This window comes from Corvus moneduloides, chromosome 10, assembly GCF_009650955.1.
Source record: "Corvus moneduloides isolate bCorMon1 chromosome 10, bCorMon1.pri, whole genome shotgun sequence".
Classification (NCBI taxonomy): Eukaryota; Metazoa; Chordata; class Aves; order Passeriformes; family Corvidae; genus Corvus; species Corvus moneduloides.
In genome coordinates this window covers 18,809,351-18,830,840 of record NC_045485.1, presented here as the reverse complement: position 1 = coordinate 18,830,840, position 21,490 = coordinate 18,809,351, and the positions used below count along the sequence as shown (strand labels likewise).

The window sequence follows — 21,490 nt, the reverse complement described above, 5'->3', positions numbered from 1 at the left end:
ATGTCATAGCTCCCCTGAAAAGTCCTGCCACTGTCACCCACTTTGCCAGCACTGTGTGGCACAGCACTCGCTTCACATTTGCCAGCTACTGGAAAATATAGCCCTTCTTTATTGAAAAATAAACCTTTTCTGTACAAATAAATAACAGCTCAGGTGCCTCTGGGGTGAGAGTGCGCTTGCCAAGGTGGGGGTCCCAGGGGAAAGGAGGTCTGTGATTCCTGGCTGAGATGCTTCAAGTACCCAGCAGGGCCTCATTGCTCTGGGGGAGTAAGGAAGTGCTGGTGGGAAGAGAGACTGAGGTACAACTGGGGACAAAAGGGTGGAAGAGCCTGAGACAGGGAGTGGAGTGTGTTTGAAGGACATACGAGACACCTGCCCCCGTGCCCTCTCCCCATGCTGGCACGCTGCCCCAGGGGCACCATTAGGTTTTCAGTGCTTCGAGTGCCAGAGCTACGAGGCCGGGCATGCTGCGGGCCAGTGAGTCACTCTCCAGCCCCACGAGGCCCGTGAAGGACGTGGGACGGCCCCCTACAGTGGCCCGAACCTGCGCCCGGTACAGTCCCTTGGTGTTTTTGGAGCCCAAGTCCACCAGGATCTGTGGGGAGACGACAGCACCATGAGTCCCAGGGGAGGCATGGGCAGAGCAGGACAGTGGCGGGCTGGGGGATGGCACTGCCTGGCTGCCAGAGCGTGTGGCTCGGAGCGGCCAGGTGGGGCACTCACCTCCTGGAAGGTCATGGCCAGGTCTGCCTCGGGCACCCGCAGCACCCAGGCGTACAGCTCCCGCACCGCGCCCACCCGCACCGCCGACTCGTTGAGGCCAGGGCAGGCTGCAACCCCGGGGCAGGAGAGACATGGAGGGGACATCAGGGATCAATCGTGGGGGCACCGTGCTGCTGCCCACCGCAGGGAGGAGCACCCTTGCTCTGGGGACACCAGGGGGGCATGGACAGAGGGGGGAATACAGCAAACGACTGTCCCACTGAAATGGGACAGCCCTGGGAAAAGGGTGCAAGGCTGGGCTTGTCACCGTCCCCACAGTGATGCATGGCACCCCATAGGGTCTGTGGGAGCGTACCTCTGCCTGCGCCTGCCTCCTCCTCCTCTTCCTCCTCCACTCTGGGCAGCTCCGTGGGCACCAGTTCACGTTTCTCCCTCGGTGCAGATCCTGACATCGAGAGAGGTGTAAAACTCCCAGTGGGCACTGCCCGGGCACAGAGCCGGACGGTGGGTGGACACCCTGCTGCCCCATTGTCCCCAGTCCCTCCAGGCTCACGGGGTTCACGGCTTGGCATGGGGGTCCTTGTCAGCTCTCCAGATGCCCATTGTGGCTCCATGGCTTCCAGGGTGGTGCCAAGGTCCAACTCTGCCTGCAGCTGGGTGAGGAAGGCTCGTCCCTGTCCCACCATCTCCTCCACCACATCCTCACCCTGCCAAAGGGAAGAGGGGGACAGGATGGGTGATGGGGCACGCACAGGGCACCCGTGGGCACAGCTGTGTGCATGGTGGCAGAGTGCAGGGCATGGGTGTGCTGGTGTCAGACAGGGCATTGGTGACATGAAACTGCTTTGTGGCTGTGTTGGGTCAGATCCTAAGCTGCAGGGTCAGACTCATGGCTGGCTCTGCACTGGCTGGACTCGGGTGCACAGGTTTCAGGTGGGGAGGGTAAGATGTCCCCTCTGTGGTGGCAAAGTGACAGATGCCACTTCTGTGGCTGCACAGAGGACAATGGACCCAAGGGATGTCAGGAGGGGACACAGAGGAACTGAAGGGGTTTGGTCCCTGGCAGCACAGTCACAAGAGGATAGGGGGTCCCCCAGCCTGTCCCTCCCCACATACCTGCAGGAAGAGCTGCGTCTCCCCGGGGAGCTGCTCCCTGTCCTGTGTTGGCTGCCAGGACAGGGGGCTGCCCCCTGCCATGGTCCTCAGAGCCTCCACCCAGTCCTTCAACTGGGGTCCCACTGCCCCAAAGAGCTCTGCAAAGGGGGGCAGCTGCCTGTCCCCCCACCTGGAAGCACAATGGGGCGAGCTCAGAGGGAGTGGGCAGTACCACACTCTGCACCCTACCTGAGCATGCCGGGGGGGTGCCCTGGTTGCAGCAGGAACAGGACCCCAATGCTTCAGGCTGTTCCCAAAATGGCATGTCAGTGCCCACCAGCATCTCGACCACCTCCCCAACCCCTTTAGCCCCTCATCCCGTGGCCCACCATGCCTCACCTGCTGGGGGGTCTGTGGGGTCCCACTGCTGTAGGGCTGGAGTGGTCCCCTGCCACAGCCAGGCCTGTGGGGACAAGAAAAGGGCAGGAGAGACAAGGAATAGAGGAGCCCCATTGGGAAGCCAGACCAGGCTGCTGGTTCTCCTACCACCAGCATGGGAGAGACTGATGGGACCCCAAATGAGCATGGGGCAGTCCAGCCTGGGAGAGTACCTGGGGCATCTCTGCGGACACGAGGAGGGAAAAAGTGCCCGTAGATCTTGCCCAGGAGCTGGGGCAGAGTGCGGGTGAGGAAGGAAAAATCAAACTGGTTTCGGATGAAGTCCCCAGCCCGGCGCAGGAGATCCACCAAGGTCTGGGCGTAGGAGTGCAGCTCTGTGGGCACACAGGGAGAGACATGGCCCTGGCCCCACGCCAGAAATGGGGTCCCTCCCCACACCCTAGCCCTGGCATGACCCCCAGCTCACCACATCGTCTCGTCCTGGCATGGCAGGTCTCCTCAGCCAGGCGGGCACAGGTGGCCCGGCCCTGAGATGCCCGGCAGGACCCGGCGTAGAAGGCACAGAGACGGGCACGCTCAGGGGACTGCTGCTCAGGGGGCAGCTGTGCCAAAGCCAGCAGGTCGAAGCAGCTCGGTTCTCGGCTGCCAGGGGCAGCTGTGAGGGAACCAGTGCTGCCCTGAGTGCTGAAAACCCCCTGGGCATCTCTGTCCCCCCTGCGGTGCAGCCAGTGACACTCACGGTCCATCTGGAGACTCAGCCAGTCCGTGAAGGCAGTGACGCGGGTGTAGACTCCTGGCTTGCCCCGCTCACCGCAGCCATCACCCCACGAGGTGATACCGTAGAGGACAAAGTGGTGCGAAGTGGGGTCCTGGCACGCCAGCGGGCCCCCTGAGTCACCCTGCAGGGGAAATGCCTGTGCATTGGGCTAGGCTGGGACCCCAGCCATGCTGACGGGCTGTGGTACGTGCCCGGCACTGTGTGCCATGAGGGATTTTTGAAGTGGGGCGCTGACAGTCCCAAAGTCATGGTGTTACCTGGCAGGAGTCAATGCCTCCAGACAAATACCCAGCACAGAACATGGCACTGGTGAGCAGGTCCTTGCCCAGGGCACCCCGGCACGTCTCCTGGCTGAGCAGGGGCACCTGCGCCTCCATCACCACGTCAGCTGCTGGTCCCTCTGCCAAGCAAGGCACCCGTTAACCGGGTCCCCTGTGCCCGGACATCTCCCTCTTTCGCACCCCTCTGCCTTGCCTCGTTGCGCTGGGGCAGGGCACCAGAGAGGGCAAAGAGGGGAACACCCCACGGTGTCTCTTACCTTCGTAGAGGGAGCCCCAGCCTGCGATGTAGCAGGGGGTGCCGGGGCTGGGCTCCGCGGAGCCGCTCGGAAGGCACACGGGGCTGACGGTGGGTGACGGGGCCAGCGGCACTGCCAGCTCCAGCAGCGCCAGGTCCCCGTGAAACGTCTTGGGGTTAAACTGGAAGGAGATGTGGGGGTGTCAGTGGAGGTCCCTGGGGCATGTGCAGGGAGGCGAGGGTGGTGCCCACGTCCACCGACCTTAGGGTGAGGCAGGATGCGCCGGACAGGCACTGCCCGCTTGCCCGCTCCCGGCTTGCCCAGCTCGTGGTCGCCCACCACCACTGTCCACGCCAGCTCGTTCCGGTTCCTGGCGGGGTGGGCGCAGCCAGTTACACGGGTGACGGTACCACCCCGTGCCCCCCTCTGCAAGGACATCATCCCCGCACTGCCGTGCCCCCACCGTACCCGCCAAAGCAGTGTGCCGCCGTGAGGACCCAGGAGCGCCCCACCAGCACCCCTCCGCACATCAACTCCCCGTGCAGCCGCACCGACACCAGCCAGGGCCAGGCGCCCCGCGGGGCCACGCTGCCGCCCATGATGCGTCCTCGAGGGGCCGTGGCGTTGACTTGTGGGCCCCCGCGGCGCCCACAGCTCCCTGGGGGACAAAGTCGGGGTGAGGGGGACGTCCTGCAGGCCGGCTGCTGGGACAACCCGTCTCCCAGGTGGGTACGGGTGGCCGGGGATGGCCGTGGCAGGTGGAGGGGGTGGCGGGAGACGAGGCGCGTCGGGCGCGCTGTCAAGCCTCATCGTGCTCACGGAGGCGAGCGGGCGGAGGGCCGGGGGCACCCCGCAGCCCGGCAGCTGCCGACGCTAACCTCTGCCCCGCGGCCCAGCAGGCAGCCGAGGGCCAGGGGCGCCCGCCGGCGTGGTGGGGGGGTGGCGTGGGCACGGTGGGGTCGCCCCGGCTCACCTGGCGTTGCCGCCTCCGTTGCTGCGTCAGGACCCGGGGCTGCGGCCACCATCTCTGCAGGGACAGGCTGTCATGGTATGTGGGGACACTCCCTCCCGATGTCACCACCACAGCCCTATTGTCCTCAAATCGCCCCAGTTCCATTCGGTGCCTCCGGACCCCCATCACCCCGAACAAACACCCCTGTACCACCTCAGGGAGTGCTCGTCACCCCCAGTGACTCAGTGTCCCCAATCTCCCCCTGCCCACTTCTCCCACCTCAGGGTTGTCCATCACCCCTCAATGTCCCAGCCCAGCCCAATCTGCTCATCGCTCCAAATGCCTCCATCCCCCAAATCTCCAATTCTCTTCCCAGATCCCTCCGTCTCTCCCAACCTTCCATCCCACCAGAGATCCTTCATCACTCTATCATACCCCCACCTCCACCATCTCCCCACTCCATCTCAGCACCCTCTGTCACCCCAACATCCCATATCCCTTCCAAGCGTCCCCTGGGGATACCCCATTAGTTATTGTAGGGTCTCCCATCTCTGGGAGGAGCTGGGGGGTGCGGGTGCCCACTCACGGCACTCCTGGAGGCGGTGGCGGCAGAGCTGGGCGCTGAGCGGGGTGCAGGTGTGCAGGGCCCCCTCAGGTGGGCACAGGCGCTGGTAGGGGGCACAGGCCTGGCTCAGTGCCCAGTTGCGCTGGGGCAGCTCAGGCAGTGCCTGGGCATCCAGCAGGGCCTGGCAGCTGGGGGGCACGGTGGGGGGCATGGCTGGTGCTGCAAAGACAGCAGGGCTGTGGGCATCACTGTGTCCTCCCTGTGCTCCTCTGCCCGGCCACCCCAGACTGTGCTTTGGGGTAGGTGGGAAGGGGGCATGATAGGCTGTGGAGTCAGCATGTTTTGATAGGGTCTTCTGGGGTGAATATCTGAAAAGCTCACAAGGGATCAGGTGACATTTTGGATAGGGCTCCAGGTGATTGGGTAAGATCTAGATAAGGTGGGAACTGCTTGAGCAGGGTCTCTAGCAGTTAGGGATATATTTCAGGAGTCTGGGCACTATTTTGGTAAAAGTCTGTAGGTTAAGCTTGTGTGTATGAGTACGGTTTGGGTAGGAGCTTGGGCTGTCATTTTGATAGGATTTATGGGGGATGAGGTGGTGCTTCTGTAGGAATCCAAATAAGTGTTTGGGTAGTTTTCAGGCATGGGTGCAGGTTTTGCTAGGGTCTGCTGGGCGTGGGATGGTGTTTGGATAGGACCCCTGGGCTGTGTTTGGCTGGGGATCCTGGGGTCTGTTTGGGTAGGCTCTCCTGGGGGGAGTGGAGGTAATGGGGTTGTGACTCACGTGGGCAGTGGCTGGTGATGTTGGCGCAGGGTGGGAAGAGGCAGGGGGCACAGAGCCCGCAGGCACTCCGCTGCCGCTGCTGCTCAGACAGTGCCCGCTCCAGTGCCAGCAATGCGCTCCTCAGTGCCGCCTCCAGCACCAGCGTCCCCCGGCTTGACAGTGCTGATGGATACACACGGGGTGCTCAGACCCCCAGAGCTCCCACCACTGCCTCCCACCACAGCCATGGGGTGCCCCCAGCCTGCCTGGTACCTGTGCCCTGATATCTCCATGGTGGGTGTCAGGCTGGGCATGGCCTGTCACCCACTGACATTGCCTAGAGTGACAGCCACCAGTGGCACCTCCCTTCTGGAGCTGGCACATGGACATCTGGATGTTTGCCCAGGTCTGCGTGTACCCATTGTACATGGAGACAGGGTGTGAGCCCAGGCAGGTGTGTCCACATGTGTACCCTTGTGCACACCTGTGAGTGCACACTTGTGTGTACCAGGGTCCATGTGCCCACATCTTCATGTCCCTGCGTGTGCCCATGTGTGTGCAGTCCTGTGCCTGCCCTATGTGTTCATCCCCCCGTGTGCCCCTACCTGTGACCACCTGTACCCATGCAGAGCCACCTTCCTGCTGGCGATGCCCTGGCAGAGTGTCCCCTGAGACTGGCACAGGTAGTAGGGCAAGAGGGAGTGCTGGTGGGCCGCAGGGCATGAACCACAGCACTCCCTGTATCCCCCGTGTCCCCCAGTGCCACTTGAAGCACTTGACACCCAGTCCAGGCAGCGCAGGCATGCCCCGGGTTCTGGGGGGCTTTGACAGGGACCTGGCCATCCTGCTTGTGCTGCCTCCCTACCTGAGAGTGAACCCAAGGGTCCTGTCTCCTGCAGCCACCCCATCTGCAGCCAAACTCTCCCGCAAAGACGCCCCCGCCCCTGTGCCCCACTGACCTTGCAGGATGCTGGCCGGCATGGGGTACAGCCCCTGGCCCAGGGGAGCTCCCCCCACCAGCTGCAGCAGCGGCAGCAAAAGCACGGGTGGGACCAGGCGGATCCCGAGAAGAGCGCCCCGTGTCCTCTTCCCTCTTCGCTCCATCCCCGGGCGGGCAAAGGGGGGCAGGCGGGGGGAGCCCCCGAAATGCCCGAGGCAGGCGAGGAGGGATGGATATATACGGTGCCCCCCGGGCGGTGGGAGGAGAGAGGGGCCGGGGGAGCACAAACAGGCGAGTTCATTAATGTCGCGCCAAGATGCCAGCTCGGGGCGGGGGGCGCGGGGGGGGCGCAGCCGGGGCCTCAATGCCGCCTTTGTTCGACGGGGCCTCCGGGCGGGCAGCATCAGACGGGCGCTGCGCTCCGGCGCTGCCCGCGGCCCTTGATCATTTTCACGCCAAGCCCCGGCCGCGCCACTCTCCCTCCTGCGGGCCCCGGGCGGGTGGGAACGCACCGGCGGCTGCGGGCGCGGGGGGCCCGGGCTGGGCGTGGGAGCCCCGCCGGCGGTTTCAAAGGCGGGCAGCGGGCCGGGAGCGGCCGGGCGGACAAGGCGGGGGAAGGGGAGGCGGGGGGTGTCCGGGGCGGGGGGTCCCCGCTCTCTGTGCCAGCCCAACCCTGGCCGAACGGGTCGCCCCGCGCGAGGGCACTGCACCCCCGCACTGATGAGCACCGGCTGCCCCCGGGGATCCCCCTCCGTACCTCTAGTATCCCCTGTCCTGCCTGGGGTGCGGGAAGGAGGACGTGACCCGGGGAGGACACGTGGGACCGCGTCCTTCTTGCTTGTTGTCTTCCTCAGCCCCGGGCCCGGGTTGGGGGAAGCTTTGGCCCCAGGGATGGGGGTGGGCTACTCTCACTAGCCCAGCTGGACAGTCTGCTCCGTGCCTGCCGCTCGGGTGGTCATTGGCACCACATTTTAGGATGCCACCGTCCTGCCCCCATTGCCACCCTCCTTTGCCCACTGGCCGAGCCTCAGCTCTTTTGGTGAAAGAGTGCAGCTGCCTCTCCATCACCCCTTCGGGGTGCAGCAGACGCCTGTGCTCCCACCTCTGTCCCTGTAAAAGGGACTGGGTTTTTTGGGTCCCATGTCCATTTGTGGGGTGCCCATCTTTGTTAGGGCCCCGGTCCAGACCTCTGTCCTTGCTAGGGGCAGGGAGTGCCTGTGTCCTCATGTCCACTGGGGAACACGGGGTGCCCATGCTCAAATCTCTGTACTCCGTGGGGGGCACCCACGCCCCGCTCTCTGTCCCCATTAAGTGCAGGAGGTGCCCGTGTCCCCATCCCCATTTCGAGTCCGGGGTGTGCTCGTCCCCATTAGGGGCAGGAGCGGCTCCGTGCCCGCGCTCCCCGCGGTCCTCCCGGCCGCGATGGTGCCAGCGGGGCGCGGACAATGCCGCTTCAGTGGCACATCAAAGGCGCGGGCTGCCCGCGGCTGGCACGGCGACAGGCCTGCCGCAGATGAAAGCCCCGGCCCCGCGGGCTCCCACCTCGGCCGAGGGGGCACGCTGTGCCTCCGCCCCACGGGAGACGGCGGGGACGAGTGGGGTGGCACAGCACCACGGCACACGGGGGAGCGGCCTCGCGCCCAGCCCCGGTGTCCCCGCACGGATCCCCCCACCCGTGACGCGTGGGGGTCCAACCGCTCTGCTGACCGCAACCGGCACCCACGCGGGTGCTTGAGGCCGGAGTGGTGTTCGCCCCCGGCCGCACCGTGCCCCCCGCTCCCGGCCCCGGTGCCGGTGCCAACCCCATTAACCTAATTGGCGAGGCGCTCGGCCGCCCCGGGCGGCGGCGGCAGTGGGACCCCGGGGCCCGGGCAGATCCCAGCCCCGGCGGCGGGCAGGGGGGCACGGTGCCCCCGGGGGCCCCGATTGTCCGGTAATTGGCGCGGGCAGCCGACCCCGGCCGGCAGTGCCGCGGGGCGGGGGAGCGGGCATTGGCGGGGGCTGTACCGGAGTTCCCGGGGATGCCCGGGCCGCGGGGCTGCCTGGGTCGGTATCAGGGTGTTGGCCGCTGGAGGGTCGGGGACAGGGGGCGCGTGGGGATGCAGGGGCGGGTTTTGGGGTGCGGGGAGGTGTGGGGCGAGTTCGGAGGACGCGAGAGGGGGGACAGTGCCGGGTACCCGAGCGCGGAGACCCCGGAAGGGGCGAGGGTTGGGGGTGTGGAGTGACTCGGGCTGCGGGGGGAGTCACTGTGGGGGTGTTGGGGTGGGGCTTGGGGGGGCGGCGGAGCGGATCACTACGGGAGAGCATTTTGGGACAGGGTCCGTGACAAGGGCGGGGGGCTGTGGGCGGGGCCGGTAAAGGGGCGGGGCCTCGGTGGTTGACGCCCACGGGGCGGGGTCTATCACTGGGGCGGGGCTTATCAGAGGGGCGCGGCCGGGGGCGGGGCCTGGGCGGAGGGTCGTGGGCGGGGCCGTGTGGGGGGCGAGGCCATGGGCGGGGCGGGGCCCGGCGGGTCGGGACCGGGTCGGCGGGCGGGGCCGGGCGCTTTTCGGGGCCAGGACCGGGCGCTTTTCGGGGCTGGCGGGGCCCGAGCCGGGCCGGGCCATGGCGAGCTCGGAGCGGAGCGCGCTGCTCACGTACCGCCTGTGCGGCGGCTCGGCCGAGGAGGAGCGGGGCCGGGAGCGCGGCCGGGCCGCCGCCGCCCCCCGCAAGCTGCCCACATTCCTGGGCGTTGTGGTGCCCACGCTGCTCTCCATGTTTAGCGTCGTCCTCTTCCTGCGCCTCGGTGAGTGCCGCCGCCCCCGGGGTGCCCCCCTCTCCCGGCCGCGGCCCGGGGCCCCCGAGAGTCACCAGCCCTGCCTGGTACCCCCAGCCCGGCCCCCGTCTAATCCCGGGGCCCCCGCCTCTGGAGCCCCGAACCGCCCAGTCTGGGTCGCCAGTGCCCTCTCCTGAGCTTCCGTCTCTGCTGCAGTCCCAGTGCTCCCCTCCAGTGCTTACCCCAGTGCCCACAGTCTGGGGTTCCCGTGCCCTTCCCTGCTCAGGCCCCCGGCCTGGGGTCCCAGTGCCGTGTGTCCCCACCTGACTCCACTAGGATGGGGGCTCGGGCCTCGGGACCCAGGGACAGGAACCTGCAGGACAGGATCCCAATTAGGACCTTAGGGACCCCTGTAAGGGACCCTAGTTCAAAACCCTGGTGTCCCTGGATTAGGACTCCTGTGTCTTCCAGTGCCTTCTCTAAACGGGATTTCTGTGCCCTCATGTCCACCTGTCCCCCCCCTCCCAGTGCTGGGACACCGCTGCTTCCCAGGCATCCTCCAGTGACAGGCTCCAGCACCCCAGTTCTCTCCCGCATCCCACCCAGTGTCCCAGGGGCAGAACCCTGGTGTCCCCCAGCAGACACTCAGCTGTCCCTCTGTGTGTGTGCAAAGGGCACACATTGTTTCCCAGTCTGCCCTCAGTTTGGGTTATGAGTCTGTTACTGTGACCCCTGGGAGAAGTAGGGGGCAGGATGGGCATGGACTGGGGCAGCTGGCAGCCTTTTGGGGCTGAAGGGGGTAGGTGCCCTAGCATGGGCCGGGGCAGGCAGGGGCGGGCGATGTTTGCTCTGGTCCGGGAACGGGAAAAGCTTTTCCTCTTTCACTTTCCGCCCACGGAAAGCCTAGGGCGGGAGTTGGCTGTGTGCCCGGGGAGCCCCGCTGGGCCATGGGGGGGGGCCTTGAGACCCTTCCCCTGCCTGGGAGACCCCCCCAAGCTGGGGCACGGCCTTCTCCTGTCATCACTCACCCCCTTCCCACTCCCCTGCTCGGGGTCCTCATACAGGCTCTGACCCCCCCCCAACCCCGCAGCGGGCACCGGGATCTCCCTGCCTGACCTGGCCCTCCCCAGCCCGGGGCTGTGTTACCCCGGGGACCGTGGGGCTGTAGGGGAAGTGTGAGGTGGAGAGGAAGGAAAGCTGCCAGGAAGAGGAACTTTCCCACTGTGGGGGGCCAAGGCTCTCCCCATCAAGCTCCCCGCTTCCCCCACACCTCACACGTACTCCCCAGATCTCCAGGGTGAGCAGCCCCTCGTACTTATGCCCACAGTGCTTTTGGGGCACCCCTTTATTTCCACCAACATCCCCGCCCACCCTTGCATTTGGCACTCAGGTACCCTCCGGCTCTCTCGGGACCACAGCGGGTGCCCCCAAACTCAGCCTGTCGCCCCAAGGGCTCCTTGCGGTGCCGGTGCCTCGGTCACCCCCCCTTGCCTCTCCCGCGGGCACATCCGCGGCCTGGCTTGTGGCTGAGATAGGGCATCGCCCACAGACAGCCGCGGGCGTCCCCTTCCTGCCTGCAATGTCGCCAGCCGGGATTGCTCCCGTCACCCCGGGCAGGGCCGGGGGGCCTCTGAACCCCCTGTCCTCAGGAACACCCACCCACCCCCCGGGGAGCAGTGCCGTGGCTGGCAGGGACACCCGGACTGCTTCTACTTCTTGCTGTGTTGTAGGCAAGCAGGGCAGCTGCGGGATCCCTGTGGGCAGCTCCTGACTCCCCACACTGGGGGACAACGGTGACAGAGGGGCACAGGGGTCCCAGCAGCAGAGCCCCTTGCCTGTTTGGTTTTTGGGTACGCTTGGGCCAGACACGGGTGGAAGATGGAGATACCCTGAGTGTGGGGGACACTGGTGGGTGCTGCTGTGGGTGGGAGGTGAGAGCATCCTCATCCTGGAAGGGAAGGGGCTGGCAGGTCCTGGGGGAAGCTGTGGGCACAGGGATGGGAGTGGCTGCGTGCCTCAGTGGGGTGAAGTCTGTGTGGTTGCAGTACCCAGGGACTCTGTCCTGCAGGTTGCCCATACTCAGCTCATGGGCATACTGGCCTCCCCCTTCCTTGGCAGGGTTCGTGGTGGGTCATGCTGGGTTGTACCAGGCCCTGGCTATGTTCGCAGTGGCATATTTCATCATTGGCATGACGGTGCTGTCCGTGTGTGCCATTGCCACCAACGGGGCACTGGATGCCGGAGGAGCTTACTGTATCCTTTGCTGTGGGTACTGCTGGGACAGGGCATGTGGGACAAAGCTGGGTGACTACCCAGTGGTCTTGGGGTGCCATGCTGAGGCTGGGACCCCCTTGGCCTGGGAGAGAGGGATGGGAGCATCTGATGGTGGTTTGTGCTGTTGACATCTTCCCTTGACTCGAGCAAGATATGATAAGCCGTGCCTTGGGCCCAGAGTTTGGGGGCAGCATCGGGATCATGTTTTTTCTGGCCAATGTGTGTGGCAGTGCCCTTTACGTGCTGGGGCTGGTGGAGGCAGTGGTGGACAGCTTTGGAATCCCACCTGGTGAGTACCCCACTGCGTGGTGGCAGGGAACAGCAGGTGTCTCTTACCCAAGCAGCCCTAGTGCTGTACCAGACATGCCAAGCACCATGCCCAGCATAGCCAGCATGGCTCACTCAGCTCTCTGGCCAGGGAGTTGGTGCCCATCATGCCTGACACAACACTGGTAGCTCTCAGCTCCCAGTGATGCCCTCTCTGAGCCTTGCTGATCCTGACTTGTCTCTGTCCAGGGCAAGAAGCAGGCACAGGCGTCCACGTCCTGCCCCAGAGCTACTGGTACGAGCTGCTCTACGGCACCGTGCTGCTAGTGCTCTGCCTCCTCGTGTGCCTCGTGGGCGCCTCCATCTATGCCAAGGCCACCTTCCTCATCTTCCTCATCGTCGCAGCTGTCCTGGGCACCATCCTTGTCAGCTTCTTCGCCACACGGCCCCTGAAAGTGCCCATCCACTTGCCCCACTTCAACGGCACTGAGACCGATAACGGCTTCTTCACCGGCTTCTCCCTTGACACCCTGCGAGACAACTTGGGTGGTGAGGAGAGTCTTCCCCCACCCTGCCTGCTGTGCCCACTGGGACTGCCACATCACATGGGGCTTGCTGGAGGGTGGGGGCAGCTTGTGGGCCCAAAGCAGGTGCTGTGGGGTGGTTTCTCCTGTAGTTTGTGTGTGGGGACATCAAGGAGAGGGCTTGTGGTGGGGCTGTGCCACCCTGGGCAGCCTGTCACAGCCCCTGCCCATGTGTCCTGCAGGTGGGTATGGGGTGGACTACACCACCGGGCAGATGATGAGCTTCAGCTCCGTCTTCGCAGTGATGTTCAATGGCTGCACTGGCATCATGGCAGGCTCCAACATGTCAGGTATGGACAGGAGGTGCCTGGCAGGGTGGCACTGGGAACGGGAGCTGAGGCTGGGCGAGATCAGGGGTGTGCTGTGCCTGTGGGCACTAATGCTCCCTGCTCCTGCCCACAGGGGACCTGAAGCGCCCGAGCTACTCCATCCCGCGGGGCACCATCTCTGCTGTGCTCTTCACCTACCTCGTCTACAACCTGCTGGCTTTCCTCATGTGTGCCACCTGCAACAGGTACAGCCACCTGTTCCCATGCCAGGGCATGCTCGCCTGGGCTGAGATGGATGCCAGTGTGTCTATGTCCCCCTCCAGGATCCTCCTGCAGAAGGACTATGGTTTCTTGCGTGATATCAGTATCTTCCCACCGCTGGTAACCGTGGGTATCTACGCTGCCACCCTCTCTGCAGCCATGAGCAACCTCATTGGGGCATCCCGCATCCTGTATGCTCTGGCCCGGGATGATCTCTTTGGTGAGTGCCCAGAGTGCAGTGGCACTTGTTGGAGCCCACTCAGCAGGTTGTCCCTGCTGGGGACCAGCCCTGACACCAAGGAACTCCCTTCTTGGTGTACGGGTGATGGTTTGGCGTGTGCCCATTTGAGTCACCTGCATGCCCTGGAATTTGCCCCTGCCCCAGCACCCAGGGTGGGGATGGGACTCCTGGCTGGTGGCTGAACCTGTGGGTGCCTGCTGGGGTGTCCCAGCTCAACCTCCCTGCTCTACCTTGCAGGCCGGGCACTGGCACTGGCCAAGAAGACATCTGCCAGTGGGAACCCAGTGATGGCAGTGATCATCTCCTGGCTGGTGGTGCAGGTGAGTTTGTCAGCGATGCTCCTTTCCTGGCCTCGCTGGGTGAAGGTGAGTTGTCACCTGGGCTGGGTGTTGTGGAGCCTGGCATGTCCCCCTGCCCCTGGGGATTCCTCCCCCAGGAGCCCTGCCCTGGGTGTCCTGCTGCAGTTATGCCCTTCCCTTCCTGAGGTGGGAGGTATCCCATAAATTAAGGATAAATGACAAAAAAGGGCAGGGATTCCTGTCTGTGCTCTTACCCATCATACCCCTGGGATACACCCCAAGTGGACAGGGATGACTTGGGCACATGCCTGAGGTGCCATCCCAGGGTATGCATTCACTCTGTGCTCTCTGCAGGTTGTGCTCTTTTCTGGGAAGCTCAACACCATTGCAAGTGTCGTGACCACCTTCTTCCTCCTGGTTTATGCCACTGTCAATCTGGCCTGCCTGGCACTGGAATGGGCCTCGGCCCCCAATTTCAGGTACCCACTGGCACAGGGGACAGAGGCTGTGCTGAGATGCTTGGCAGGCACCCACCCCTCCCTTCTTCTATCTGTGATTCCCCTGCCATCCCTGTGCCTGAAATTTATGATGGGATGGTGGGCAGAGATGCTGGACACGCCTCTCCTGGGCATTAGGGGGACAGAGACACCCCCATCCCTGGGAAGGGAACAGGTCCTGGAATGGCACTGGCTTGGCACGGTTCTCGTGTGCTGGCACAGCTTTGCTGAGTGGGTACAGATAAATCCAGCACCACTGGGTACCACCCGCCCCCTCCCCTTAGGCTTTCCAGAGGTAATTTATAGCCTGTGCCCAGCCGGCATCCCCCGGGCAGTTTGCCAAGCAGTGATGGAGCCCACTTTCCATTAGCGCTAATTAAACTAACAGAGAAGGGGGGGAGGGAGGAAGGGGGATTCTGGGTTGGGAGGAGGAGAAAAAATCTTCCAGGAAGAGGGAGTATGTGTGGCAGGCAGCCCCAGCCTGGGGCTCAGGGTGTAGGGTACTCTGGTGTGAGGCTGGGCTGGTAGGGCTGCCCAAATCTGGGGTGCAGGGGCCACGGCGGAATGGCCAGGGGGAGCCTGATCTCCCTCCTGGGTGATGCCCACTGCCCTCAGTGCAGGATGCTGTGGCTCCACAGCAGGGAGAGTCCCCCAGGTGGGCAGAGGGATTGCCCAGCTAGGGCTGGGTGGCACTGACTGGGAGTCCCCCAAAGGCCCCATTCCCAAGGGAGAGCTGATGCCTGTGCCAGGCTGGGGCTTGGCCCCCATCCGCCCTGCCCAACCGCTCCCTTGGCTGGGCACAGATAGGGCAGGATCAGTGCCTGAGGGGGGAGCCTGCTGGGGTGGGTAGCAACAGGCCCCTCGCCCACCCCACATCTGAGTGCCTCCCCCCCTCCCATCACTGAGGTCTCCCTCAAGCACAGCGGAAAAGGATTTTAATTACCTTTCAGGAAAAACAGCAATTAGAGAAAATAACAGCTTCTCGCCTCCCTGCCTCCGCCTCCCTGCACCAGAATGAGCGGGCACTATGGCTGCCGGCGCTGCCCAATACTACCTGGGTGTGCCAGGACAACTCCAGCCCCATGGCCATCACTGCCCTGTTTGCCCAGGGCTGGCAGAAACAGGCTGCCCAGTGCCCTGGGAGATGCCATCTCCCCTCCATAACTTCTCCAGGTGCATGGGGTGCCCGACATGCCCTGGGCTGGTACAGCAGAATCACTGGGGGTGGCTGGTGTGGCCCTTTGGCACAGCTCCCTTTGCTGTGCCCTCCCTACAGTCAGCATGGGCACCACATGATAGCAGGTGTCCCCTCCTCCCTGCTCCAGGCCCACTTTCCGGTACTTCACTTGGCACACGTGCCTGCTGGGCATCGCAGGCTGCTGCGTCATGATGTTCCTCATCAGCCCCGTGTCAGCCTCAGCGAGCCTGGGCTTCCTGCTCCTCCTCCTCCTTGCCCTTCACTACCTCTCACCCAGTAGCACCTGGGGCTACATCAGCCAGGCCCTCATCTTTCATCAGGTGAGCCCTGTCCTCCTGTTGTCCCCTTATGGGGTGGAAAGCTGGTGTCCCCATGGCAGCTGAGCTCTGTCCTGGGCAGCATGTCCTCAGGACTGGCATCCCCAGGGGGTGGTTTGGTGAAACAAAAAGGATTCCTCACCTGTTTCCCTCCCTCCGTCCTCCAGGTGCGGAAGTACCTGCTGATGCTGGATGTGCGGAAGGACCATGTCAAGTTCTGGCGCCCGCAGATGCTGCTGATGGTGCAGAACCCGCGAGGCAGCGCCCGCCTCATCGACTTTGTCAACGACCTCAAGAAGAGCGGCCTCTACGTCCTGGGCCACGTGGAGCTGCAGGACTTGGGTGAGGATCTGCACTGTCTCCTGTGCTAATGGCCTCTGCACTTTGCTGTGGTGCCTGGGAGCTCCCGGAGTTCTTGGGTTGACGCTGCTGCCCAGCTGATGGCTGGGGAATGTCAGCATTTTGGGCACATGTGTGGCACATTGGGCTTGGCTGGTATGAGGGACATCAGTGAGTTGTGTCTGTCCCATGCCTCCTGTGCACACACTTGTGCATGTGTGTGCACAAGTGTCCACCCCTACAAGTGCCCACGGGGCTCCTGCACGTGTCGGTGTCAGCATGTACACGTGGCATGTGCCACCCAGGTTAGCGCCTGTGCACACCCAGCACACACGTGGGCACACACTCAGCACAGCCTTGCACACGTGTGTGCCCGTGTCCATCCTCACCTCTTGCCTGCTGCTGTGTGGCCAGGTGCCTCGGGCATGTTTCCACCCTGGTGTGTGTTGGTTTGCACACGCGGGCTCTTCCTGGCACACGTCATGGCTGATGCACAGGCTCTGTTCCCCACTTCCCTGCCGTTGCTGTGGTGACTAATGGCCTGAAATTGGGGAGTGGGGATGGGGTTGCCTGGGGGCTTTTTCTACATTTATGTATAATTTTATATCTCTCTCTGTAAGCACCTGCATCCCCCTCTCCGTCTCATGGGTGCTGGGGTGGGCACAGGGGTTGGCACTGGTTTTGCAGCAGAGGTGGACATCAGGGTTAGCCCCAGTATGGGATATCTGTCCAGCTGATGCTGGTGTTGCTCCCCACCCAGACATGCTGCCCTCAGACCCGCTTCAGCCCCAGCAGGACTCGTGGCTGAGCTTGGTGGACAAACTGAATGTCAAGGCCTTTGTCAGCCTCACCCTTGCGCCCTCAGTGCGGCACGGTGTCCGGCAGCTCCTCTTCACCTCTGGCCTTGGTAAGTGGTGCCTGGTCTGGACATGGGTGAGGGTCCATCCTGCTGTCCCTGTGGGCTGAGAAGTGCCAAGGGGTTTGGAGGCATTTGGATGGACGATGCCAGAGCCAGGTTTGCTCTTGGAGACATCTGGGGTGAGCGGTGCGGTAGGCAAGTTGGGGTTTGGAAGCATCTCTTTTGGCAGTGTTGAGGGGCTTGAAGACACCTGGATGAGAGATGCCAAGGGGTTTGGAAACACCTGGTGTGGGCAGTCCCAAAGCCAAGTTGGAGAGGTATTGTGTGGGCAGTGCCAAAATTGGGTCAGGTCTTGGATATATCTGATTGTGATCCTGAAGGCTCCCGAAGTCAAGCTGTGGCTTGTTGGCACCTGCAGTGTCAGGAGGGCTGGTGGAGCCCTCTGCCTCTGCTCAGCTGGGCTGGCATGGTCTCTCTGGCAGGCGGGATGCGTCCCAACACCCTGGTGCTGGGCTTCTACGATGATGAGGCACCGCAGGATGGTCTAGCCCAGCACCCCGCCTTCACCAGCGCCCGCGAAGAGGTCCCCCTGGGCTTCCCCCCACTGCGGACGCCCACCACCCCCAAGCTGCTGTCAGCGCGGGAGTATGTGGGCATCGTGGCTGATGCCCTGAAGATGCTCCGCAATGTCCTGCTGGCCCGGCAGCTGGAGAGCCTGGACAAGGCCTGGGAGCTGCGGCGGGCCGCCAGCCCCCCGCCCACCATCCACGTCTGGCCCGTCAACCTGCTGCGGCCTGACAGCGCCCGCTACGCTGACACCTGCAGCCTGTTCCTGCTGCAGATGGCCTGTGTCCTCAACATGGCGCGGGCCTGGCGCCGGGCCCGCCTGCGCCTCTTCCTCTGTGTGGAGGCGGGCACCATGCCCCATGCCCAGGAGGAGAAGCTCCGCCAGCTCCTCAAGGACTTGCGCATCCAGGCCCAGATCCAGCTGGTGCCCTGGGATTCCATAACCCGCCTGCACTGGCAAACCTGCCGGGGACCCCCAGGAGGGCCAGCTGAGGAGGAGGAAGAGGAGGAAGGGGTTGTGAACTTCCCGACCAACACTACCCAAGTGTCAGATGAGTACGTGTGTGCCGCCAACAAACTGGTCCTGGAGCAGAGCCCTGCGCCAGCTGTGCGCTTCCTGTACCTGCCACGGCCACCGGCCGACACCAGCCTCTACCCGCTCTACCTGCACCAGCTGGAGCTGCTCACCCGTGGGCTGGGCCCCACCGTGCTGGTGCACGGGGTGAGTGCCGTCACCAGCACCCAGCTCTAGGTCACCCCTGGCTCCCCCTGGGTCCCTGCACATGCCTTTGCCCAGTGCCTTTAGCAGCCTGAGCCTGAGGATGGCTCCAGTATCCCCACCCTGGTGGACAAAGAGGATACCCCACAGTGGGAGGTGGCTGCAGGGAGGGGGTTTGATTTTTGGGGATGGCTCCTGCGGAGGATTAAAGCTGCCCTGGCAGGATCTGGGCACAGCTCTGGTGCCAGAGGGGCAGCACAGTGCATTCACAGTGCCTTTTCTTTGGGGAGGGGCATAGCAGGGTCGTGGTGGGGGCCAAGCACTGGATGCCCCAGTTGTCTGCTGGGAGCCCCTTAGTTGCACCCCTCTGTACTTCCTCCCCTGCCGCAGCCCCCATCCTCTCCTCCACCAGCTCCTCTGGGCACCCAGCCAGCAGCGGGGATTGATTAAAGGCAGCCTCGACCTTGGTGCCCCGGCTCCCCGCCATCCTCCTGCCTTTCATTAGGAAAAATTAAATGGGAAGGGGTGGGGGAGGGGAGCCTGGAGGCCTGGGCTCCCTGTGTGTGAGCGTGGGTGGGGGAAGCAGCTGGGTGCCAGCCCTACTGGCTGCAGGGTATGGCACCCTGAATCTTGCTTAGCACCCCCAGTGCTGTTGGATGGGGGGGGATACTTTAATCTGTAGTTCCTCCACCCCCATGGGTGCTGATCCCCTGGTCCTGGCAGGAAATGGGGAAATGATTTACGGTGGGGTCCTTACCCACACACCTGCTTCTCCTGACCTGTTTCTTGGGGCATTGTTATTTCCCCACACCCATCATAACCTGCAGGGGGCAGCTGGCCTTGCCCCCTGCCCTCCCTTATTGATTAGAGGAGGGCAGGAAATTGCATGGGTACTGGACGATAAATCCTGGTGGGTGGGCAGTGTGCCCAGCACTGCCTGATGGATTGCTTCCTATTAGCCCTGGCACGGGGGGCTGCTCCTGACCAGGCTGGCCTCCAACAGGAGTGACAAGTGTGGCACTGCTGTCTGTGCCTGCTCTCACCACGCCTGGCACTTCTGGCTGCCAGCTCTGTTCAGGCAGAGGGCTGGAAAAACCCAGGTGGTTGGGTGCAGCTGGAGGGAAGAAAGGGTGGAGATCCACATTTTGCAGTGGATTGTGCCCTTGGGGGGGAGGAGGGAGCTGGGGCTGGCTTTGCTCCCTGCTGCAGGAGCTGGGTGCCCTGGGGTGGACAGCATGCATCCCACCGGATTTATTTACAAACAGTTGGAAGCTGGCACAGGGCAGCCGGGCACCAGCGGGACCCGGAGGCCTATAATGTTAATTATCACCACGTAATTAAAAGCCCATAAAAAGCCTCACACTTCATTAAATTAAAGCTTCCCCTCACTGTGCCCATGGGCTCCAGCAGAGTTAACCTTGGCCTTGCCAGGCACCAGCACCTCTGCAGCTGGAGACCTGGGGCTGGGGGTGTATGGGACCCCAGGCTTGGGACCATGCAGCCCTCCACAGCATTGTAGGGGGGTGCAGCATTGCACATGCATGGGCACCCTGTGACACCATTCCTGTCACACCTGGGCCACATGTGCCTGGGCACATCCAGGGTTGCTGTCCCAGTCAGAGATGGCCACACACAGACACGGACACGTGTGCCCATGGCACCGCTGCAGCCACACCGTCACACACACTGGGGGGCACGGGCAGGGGGCTGACCCGGGTACGCACATGCACAGCCAGCTGTGTACCTGCAGCATCACGGCCGCTGCAAAGGCAGCACCGCATGCCGGCACCGTGGCTCCGGCAAACCAGCTCTGGCACGCAACGCCCACGCAGCGCACACCTACACAAACAGCATTTTTCCTCTTTCCCAACATCCAGAGGTACAGACAAACAGACACACTCACGCCCCTGCGCCTCTTCCAGCCTCCCACCCATTGCTGTCGGTGCCCAGAGGGGATGGGCTGTGCAGAGAGCGCACATCTGTGCCTGCCCCCTCTGTGCCTTGGCTTCCCCAAGGGCTGGGCTGTGCTGGGGTAGAGCAGGGTGAGTGGGGGACCCCCAAACCCTCCTGCTGGCTGAGTGCTCTGGGTCAGCAGTGCTATGCCAAGGTCTCAGGGGGATACGAACTGGCCCCCTCCCCCCCCGCCCCAGCACACAAGGAGGGAGGGACGTGTGTGTGTACAGGCAGGGATATGCATAAACTAGGAGAGAGTGCATGTGCACATGGGAGGGGGTGCTGTGCTGGGGGCTGTGCACGTTCACAAGGGGTGCCTGTACATGCACACACGTTGGTGTGGGTGTACACACCCACCCCAGATGTGACACGCTGATGTGCACATGGGGCTCCAGGAAGGGGGAGCCAGGGGACCACACAGCCTTATGAACTCGGAGTGTGCAAACTGGCACACGCATCTGCCCAGAACCCCAGAGCACCGCTGCCAAGCGGGGCCGTGGGCAGGGGGCTGCGGGGGTGGGTGCCCATGCCCTGGCCCTGCGGGCGTGGGCAGCCAACAGGGCCTTGGCTATTTCTTGGAAATTTTGCAGCATTCATTTCAGTGCAAATAAAAGCTGTCATTGCCAGAGAAATGATACTGATCGGGGTCTGAAAAGACAGCAAATTACCCGCCTGAAAATGCACCGCTGGAAAAAAATGCATATTAAACACACAAAAAGGCACTTTGCCATCAGCCGCGCTTCCCCCGCCGCTCCAGAATAACCACACTTTACATAATTCTCCCTCTCCACCTCCGAATTAATTTCGCAGACAGAGGCAGAGGCAACCCTCTGACAATAGCGGAGGGGAGACGTGGCGGCAGCAGGGGAGAGTGGGGCTGGGGGGAGTGGGGCTGGGGGCTGCTTGGGGAGTGCCTTGCTCTGGGCTGGGGGCGCGGCAGTAATGGGATGCCAGGTTTGGAGCTGGGGGAAACCGAGGGGTTTTGGAGGGGGGACTGAGGGGTTCGGGAGAAGTGAGTCCATGGGTGAGGGTTGTGGGTAATGTGGGTGGATGTGCCCAGCTATGGGGTGGAGCACTCTTGTACTCGCCCCTTGGGCGCTGAGGATGGGGCTCCTTGGGGTGGGACTTGTGGGGTGATGCCCACCCCAAACAGGCAAGTCTTGGGCCAAGTGCTTCCTATAGGGGACGATCCCTCACTGGTGCCAACCTCCACCAGGCATGTGGGTGCACCCAAAGGACACCATGAGGCCGTGTTGCCCACCCAGGCTGACACTCCCAAGCTAGCACCCCTCTAAGAAACCCCCCGGGAACCTGCCCTATTTACTGGGTGTGAAGGCACCATGCCCAGCACCCCGGCACT

At 63.5% G+C, this 21,490-nt stretch overlaps 2 protein-coding genes across 2 annotated transcripts; one reads left to right on the top strand and one right to left on the bottom strand.

The window, feature by feature from the left end:
- Nucleotides 1-86: 86 nt before the first annotated feature.
- On the bottom strand, nt 87-6,950 carry PRSS56 (serine protease 56). Its single transcript, XM_032120102.1, has 17 exons — nt 6,752-6,950; nt 5,814-5,975; nt 5,051-5,248; nt 4,486-4,539; nt 3,981-4,170; nt 3,774-3,882; nt 3,534-3,693; nt 3,253-3,395; nt 2,957-3,116; nt 2,684-2,872; nt 2,430-2,591; nt 2,218-2,281; nt 1,840-2,008; nt 1,277-1,430; nt 1,079-1,168; nt 724-830; nt 87-595 (listed from the first exon to the last, which is right to left on the bottom strand). Exons 1-17 carry the CDS (start codon nt 6,894-6,896, stop codon nt 422-424), a joined length of 2,430 nt encoding a protein of 809 aa, XP_031975993.1. The 5' UTR covers nt 6,897-6,950; the 3' UTR covers nt 87-421.
- Nucleotides 6,951-9,276: 2,326 nt separating this feature from the next.
- On the top strand, nt 9,277-19,549 carry SLC12A9 (solute carrier family 12 member 9). The gene is made up of 13 exons (XM_032119848.1): nt 9,277-9,517; nt 11,606-11,740; nt 11,913-12,050; nt 12,278-12,577; nt 12,795-12,902; nt 13,015-13,126; nt 13,205-13,362; nt 13,621-13,703; nt 14,037-14,161; nt 15,505-15,697; nt 15,862-16,036; nt 16,794-16,940; nt 17,375-19,549. The coding sequence occupies exons 1-13, from the start codon at nt 9,337-9,339 to the stop codon at nt 18,208-18,210; spliced, it is 2,691 nt and encodes an 896-aa protein (XP_031975739.1). The 5' UTR covers nt 9,277-9,336; the 3' UTR covers nt 18,211-19,549.
- The last annotated feature ends 1,941 nt before the right edge of the window (nt 19,550-21,490 follow it).

Bases quoted from the DNA above. Each gene is read 5' to 3' on its own strand.
- PRSS56 (XM_032120102.1), bottom strand. From the start codon at position 6,896: ATGGAGCGAAGAGGGAAGAGGACACGGGGCGCTCTTCTCGGGATCCGC. The intron at 3,117-3,252 runs GTAACACCATGA...TTTCCCCTGCAG, and splicing joins GAGGCATTGACTCCTGCCAG to GGTGACTCAGGGGGCCCGCT. The intron at 1,431-1,839 runs GTATGTGGGGAG...TCCCTTTGGCAG, and splicing joins AGACGCAGCTCTTCCTGCAG to GGTGAGGATGTGGTGGAGGA.
- SLC12A9 (XM_032119848.1), top strand. From the start codon at position 9,337: ATGGCGAGCTCGGAGCGGAGCGCGCTGCTCACGTACCGCCTGTGCGGC. The intron at 12,578-12,794 runs GTGAGGAGAGTC...TGTGTCCTGCAG, and splicing joins CCTGCGAGACAACTTGGGTG to GTGGGTATGGGGTGGACTAC. The intron at 16,941-17,374 runs GTAAGTGGTGCC...TCTCTCTGGCAG, and splicing joins CCTCTTCACCTCTGGCCTTG to GCGGGATGCGTCCCAACACC.